Genomic DNA, 6552 nt, shown 5'->3' with positions numbered 1-6552 from the left:
TGTATAAATGTGTGTAAACCAGATGGTACAAACAATGAATCGACGCTGCTGCATTTACGTCTAGATGTCGTTATTTTGAGTGTTGATGGAGCTGCTACAACATTTTAAAGTCGTTTGCTTGTCGTCTTGTTATGATGTCATGAACCAGACAAGACGGCGTTTAGTTTCCCCGAGATCTCTGGGACTTCCACAACAAGTACTGAGCAGAAATACAGGTTCTTCCATGTTGGAGGAAATAAAGGGCTCAGTTGATAACGGCTTCCATGGAGTTAAGCCACGCCCCCTCTCCGGCACATCTAGCATAAATAACCACAAATGGTCCCACGAGTAATGCCGCGTTTGGTGTGAACACACCGTTATGCCATACAGATTGTAAATGTGTGAGGCGATATATATAAAATTGAGTTTAATAAATATATTGTGTGTAACTGTGTTTTAAATCGTCTCTAATCTGCCGTGAGGAACACATGAAGCTTTGGTTCTGTTTAGAACATGAGGTAGTGGAGCGCTTCAGCCTCTTGTGGCTGAAAGGAGTATTACAACAACAAACACTTGATCCTGTTTTCAAAGATGAAAATAGATTTAAGGAACTTAGAATATGTTATCCTGGCAGAATGTATTTTCACCTGTTCTTATGTAACACAGAAGAAGAAACATCTTGAATCAGACTCCTGGATTCTTGCCTCTCAGGGCTTCCATAGTTTATCCTAATTATAGAAAATAGTTGGTTTGAAGTGCAGTTTTTAGGGATAGAAGAGAGAAGGAAAGTTGAGGAGTGCTGTTTGTCAGGTGATGACATCATGAGGCGTTCACTGACCCTCAAACAGCTCAGTGTTGTCGATCTGACCGGGGAAGGAAGACGAGTTCTGGTCTCCGGTCTCCACGAACTCCTTCCACTGTTCATACCAACGACGCTCCATCACGTACCTGCAGCGCGTGCGCGCACACACACACACACACACACACACACATTAATACCACACTCACACAACGACCTGTTGTCTCTGAATGGTCTGATCGACAGGATATTTATTACAAGGATTCACATTAAACTATTAACATTAACTATAGATTGATGAGTCATTCAGAGCATTGTGTGGTTCTGTATCATTTTAAATCAAATGTCTTTGGACAACACGAGGCTCAAAGAAGATGTCACTCTTTTCACCATTTAAATAAACTTTCTGTAACAAACAACAAAGAAACCGATGAATGAATAATGACAACAGCCTGAGTCTGCAGCAGCGTGCTGGTGATCTTGTTATGACTCAGCCTGATATCAACCTGTTGTACCGACGGCTTCACCAACACTGAACTCAAACCAGAGCAGGAAACCTTCCAGCTGATGAACGTGACGCTGTGCATCCTGTCAGTAGTGTTTGGAGATGTAATGATAGTATACTGTGTATGTATGAAGGCTTAGGCCTTTGTTCTTCATGTTCCAGATCAATGAGCAGGACCGACTTACACTCATTTGGGATTTTAATAGAATGTTTGTTTTACGATGAAGTTCCATTTGTTTCACATTTAATTAAATTCGTCAAAAATAGATATTTTTATGCATTCATGATTCCTCCATGGATTTAGGGCTGCAGCTCACTGTTCTTTTCATTGTCCTTCAATCTATTTTGTATTAATTACTGGTTAATAAAACGTCAGAAATCAGTCCCAAAATGTCCGTTACGATCTCCTAAAGCCCAAAGTGACGTCAACACGCGGTCTGTTTGTTTATGATCAAATGAGACAGAGTACAACTGATAATCCTCAACTTTAAAAATGTCTTTAACAACGAATCAATTACCACAAACAGCTGCAGATGTGGATTTAAAAAACACATTGTGGTTTAACGATCACCGAACTCTAATGTTCAGCTTATCAATTAATAGACAAATCATTTCAGCTGGACTCCACAGAGGCTAACCCTCATGTACACAACAACACGAGTCCAAACTATGTCACCACAACAACAACACCACCACCTCCTCCTCCTCCTCAGCATCACAGTGTTTTCATTTACTTTAGTTTGGATTTGATCCGTCTGTTGAGACTCAAACATGAAGACGAGCAGCTTTTTATACACAAACAGGCAAACCGTCACAGAGACGCACAGCTGGTCCACAGATCCAATCTAAAGCACTTCAGTTTTAGTTTCACTTCATTTCACTGAGAGTGAGTCAGAAGACTTCTTTCCTCTGTTCTGGACCTCATTATTATTTGAACAGTCTGACAGATAAACACTTTGCTGAAAAACAAAAAACAACAGCTTATTTTTATCATCTATCAATCTTTCCATCTTGTTCTGTGCATCTGGTTTCCTGTAACCATCAAAACATGTGTCTACAATCTAAATCACACACATCAAAGATGATACAAACAAACAGCAACACCAATATTATAACACCTTGTATCATCTATAACACTGTGCTCATGTCTAGTAAATGTACGGAGGCGTTTATTCTGTGATTCATAAAAGTGTTGACGGTGAACAGAAAATAAAAGAAAGAAGGAAAAACAAAGAATAGAGGCGATAATAGAAACCTGTCAGGTCATGTTTACACTACAGAATATATTCTGTTCTTATTTAGGACAAAATCAGCGCCACGTTTAAAGACAAGAGATCACACTTCTATGATATCTTTAAACTAAATCATCTTTTATCCATTTATAACCCTTCTACTTGTAGTGTAGTATTTCTACAGGGACGTGTAAATACTTGTACTACAGTAAAGGTTCAGAATACTTCTTTCATCTCTGCCTTCACCTCTTAATGTGAAATGTTAAGAGGAAGAGGAATACATTTGGGACGAATTTTGCACCTTTTAATTTCAGAGATTTCCAATATAACCCAGATTCATAACAAAACGTATTCAAATGAGTGGGGTTGCATAAATTAGCTTAAAATAATTTATATATTATGGACAATCTAATACTAAGACATATAAGTAATATCAATCAATCACAATAAAATAAAAAAACATAAATAAACAGAATGCCAGGGGATAATATACATACACAAAAAAACAAAAGCGGAAGTTTACGAGTCAACCCTGAACGTCTCATCCCAAACTGGTTGACAGGCTAGCGTTAGCATCGACGTGCTAACAGTCAGTTACCGACGTCTGTCTGTCTGGTTAGCGCGAGCTAACATAGAACACAGAGTCGTTAAAAACGGCCCCAACAATCTCACACCTACGACACGTGGCGACTCGACTCTGTCGTTGATAACCATTAATAGCCGTTAGGTAACAGTTAGCCGTGTGATGCTAACAGCTAGCCCTGTCACTGTGCGTGTGTGTGTGTGTGTGTGTGTGAGAGAGAGAGAGACTCTCACCAACTGTCCCCAGCGCGGAGCTCACACTCCCGCAGCAGAGACTCGATCTCCCGCCGCTGGGTCTCCAGGCCCGGAGGCTCGGCGGCGGAACAGCGGCTGTTGGCCGTCATGACGTGTTTAAAATCAATCACTCATTAAATGTCGGAACTGTTAGAATATGTAAATAGAGTAAAGAAAGGCAGAAGTCAACCACCGCATTGACCAACCGATAAAACGGGGAAACTACACGGAGCTGTTGTGTTTGCGGAAGTAGGAAGTGGTTCAGAGTAGGGCGATGACGACTTCCGGTCTGAGGCCTCCGCGCGCTACATCCGTATCTAGGTTCTCTCTATACATCCATGGTAAAAAAAATAATAAAGAAAATAATAAGAAATGATAATAAAATGTTTAAAACAATTGTAAATCCACGGTTAAAATAAATAAATAATACATTCATGGTCAAATAAATAATACATACATAAATAAAAAAAATAAAAAATAAAAAAAAATATGCATCCATGGTGAAAATAAATACATAAATAATTGATAAGAAAAAAAATTTGTAATTTCTACATAAAATAAATGATAATTAAAAAACAAATGTATACATCCATGGTAACTACACTAGGGGGCGTCCTTCATCTGAAAACATGTATTAAAAACATTAATATCCATATTTAACATGCTTATTACTGGTGGAGTATTTATATCCTTTACTTTAGTAAAAATACTAATAATGAATAATAATGAATTTACAAACAAGGCAAGTTTAACATTGTGTGAAAGTCCTTATGTGTCTGAGTAGTAAAATATATATCAAATATCTAATACACTACCTAAAATAAAACAATAACAAATAAGAAAGTAAATTAAAGTATACACATTGTAGTTAATAAAATAAATAAATAGATATAAATGGTGTTCAATTTAAATTAAAGATTAGTAAATTCAAGCACTATTCGTTAAACAGTCTTCTTCCTCTACTTTCTTTTGCAGCTTTTAATTTCATATATTTCATATATTTCCAATACAACCAAGATTCATACCAAAACTTATTAAAATTAGTGGGGTTTGCATGAATTAGCTTGAAATAATTTCTATATTATAGACAACCTAATACTAAGACATATAAGTCATATCAATCAATCGCAATAAAATAAAAAATAAAATAATTAAACGTAATGCCAGGGGATAATATATATGTATGTATATGTATATGTATATTTCATTTCATTTTATTTTTTATTTATACTAAACTACGAGACATCCTGATCCACACTCCAGACCAGTTGGTAGCGGTAATGCACCAATTCATTGTTTGTCAACCGCCAATAAACCTCAAAAGAGAAGAAGAAGAAACGCTCCGGCCAATGAGGCGTCAGTGTTTGCTGTCGCGCGGTTGCCAGGGAGGGAAAAAAAAAAAGTTCTTCGCGGGCTCTGAAAGACAGAAACAAACATGGAGGTGGAGATGATGGAGCCTGAATGTGAGCAGAAAGAACCGACAGAGAGCGGGCAGAAGGCGGACACGGGAGCTGGAGAAGCGTCGGTTAAAAGCTCCGGCGGCCATTACGAGCTGCCCTGGGTGGAGAAGTACCGACCGACGAAACTCAGCGAGATCGTCGGGAACGAGGAGACCGTGAGCCGGCTCGAGGTGTTCGCGCGAGAGGGAAACGTACCCAACGTCATTATCGCAGGTCAGTGAGGACCGAAAGGACTCAACTAGTTTACTTTATACTTTCATTCATTATCCTGACACATTAAGCTTAAGTAAAGGGTGTTCAGAAGTACTTTTACTTCATATTACTTCAGTTAAAGTAGTAATGCCACAAGTGTAGGAATACTTTACTAAAAGTACAAGCATTCAAAATCACACTCGAGTAAAATTATTCGCATTTTAAGCACAAATAGTAAAAGTACTCATATAATATAATAATATTGTTTCACAATTATTGATGCATTTGTGTTCATCGCTTTATTGTTGCAGCTTGTTTATAGACTAACAATAAAATATTTTATTTTTAGTCTATAATAATACATCATATTTTTGTAATTAGTATTTTATTTTTAATAAATATTGTCATATTTCGGTCAACAAATCAAATGACTCCTTTTATTGAAGAATGAATAAAAACACACAGATGTATATTTCTACATTAATATGCACCTTGATCTAATACTTTGTGTACATGTGTACACATTAACAGTGTATTTCTAGTAGTATCACTACTAGAAATACACATTAACAGTGTATTTCTAGTAGTATCACTACTAGAAGTTAGTTTGTTGTGATTTTACCAACTCAGTAAACCATCATTTATATTTTGTATTAATAATCTAAATCTGCAAAGTTAGCTAGTGCAGTAAAAAGTACAAGACAATGGAAATACTCTGTATTGTATAAAGTACTTGAGTAAATGTACTCAGTTACTTTCTTCCACTGAACTGAAAATAAGCAGAAGTCTGTTTTTTGGTTGTTATAAGCATATCCTATAAAGCAGCTTATTCTGGTAGAATAGTGTAATCTGGACTTTTATCAGTGCGGAAAGAGAGGAATAATATATTACATATATATATAATATATATGTAATATAATAATAATAATAATACCTTGTGTGATCCAGGTCCTCCAGGAACAGGAAAGACCACCAGCATCCTGTGTTTGTCCAGAGCTCTGCTGGGAGCCTCCATGAAGGACGCCGTGCTGGAGCTCAACGCCTCCAACGAGAGGTGAGACATGAATAAATATAAAAACACGACGATGTTAAGACACCAGGACGTGGACCTGGACCTCAGGTTATTGGTGTTTGATGAATGTGACCTCGTCTGCAGAGGGATCGACGTGGTGAGGAACAAGATCAAGATGTTCGCTCAGCAGAAAGTGACGCTGCCTAAAGGACGACACAAGATCATCATCCTGGACGAAGCCGACAGGTGAGACCACGGGAGGAACTTTAGAACCAGAGAACCAGGCTTTTTATGTGTTAGGAAGTTAAACATCATAATTCATCTCTAATATCTATTTATATTCATGTGAATACATCTCCTTCAAACTACTGGATTTATTCAAGTTTATCACCAAAACTACATTTTACAGATGACATGTGAACACATCATGATAACGTTATAATGTACCTTCAGCCAGTACTCATGTTCACTGAGCAGAGCCTGAAGGCATCATAATGTAACTGAAGTGAACCTCCTGTTGGTTAGCCGTTAGCGGTGCTGCTAACGTTACTAGCTCT

The 6552-nt window shown here is 37.5% G+C and overlaps 2 protein-coding genes across 2 annotated transcripts; one reads left to right on the top strand and one right to left on the bottom strand.

Moving 5' to 3' along the window:
• Positions 1-664: 664 nt before the first annotated feature.
• Positions 665-3600, bottom strand: LOC116378454 (ubiquitin carboxyl-terminal hydrolase 11-like). Its single transcript, XM_031840331.1, has 2 exons — positions 3332-3600; positions 665-927 (listed from the first exon to the last, which is right to left on the bottom strand). The coding sequence occupies exons 1-2, from the start codon at positions 3439-3441 to the stop codon at positions 810-812; spliced, it is 228 nt and encodes a 75-aa protein (XP_031696191.1). The 5' UTR covers positions 3442-3600; the 3' UTR covers positions 665-809.
• Positions 3601-4763: 1163 nt separating this feature from the next.
• On the top strand, positions 4764-6353 carry LOC116378452 (replication factor C subunit 2-like). The gene is made up of 3 exons (XM_031840330.1): positions 4764-5004; positions 5932-6037; positions 6140-6353. Exons 1-3 carry the CDS (start codon positions 4767-4769, stop codon positions 6243-6245), a joined length of 450 nt encoding a protein of 149 aa, XP_031696190.1. The 5' UTR covers positions 4764-4766; the 3' UTR covers positions 6246-6353.
• The last annotated feature ends 199 nt before the right edge of the window (positions 6354-6552 follow it).

The sequence above is a fragment of the Anarrhichthys ocellatus genome, unplaced genomic scaffold (assembly GCF_004355925.1).
Source record: "Anarrhichthys ocellatus isolate YVR2014 unplaced genomic scaffold, GSC_Weel_1.0 scaffold2631, whole genome shotgun sequence".
Taxonomy (NCBI): domain Eukaryota; kingdom Metazoa; phylum Chordata; class Actinopteri; order Perciformes; family Anarhichadidae; genus Anarrhichthys; species Anarrhichthys ocellatus.
This window is presented reverse-complemented; position numbering and strand designations above follow the sequence as displayed.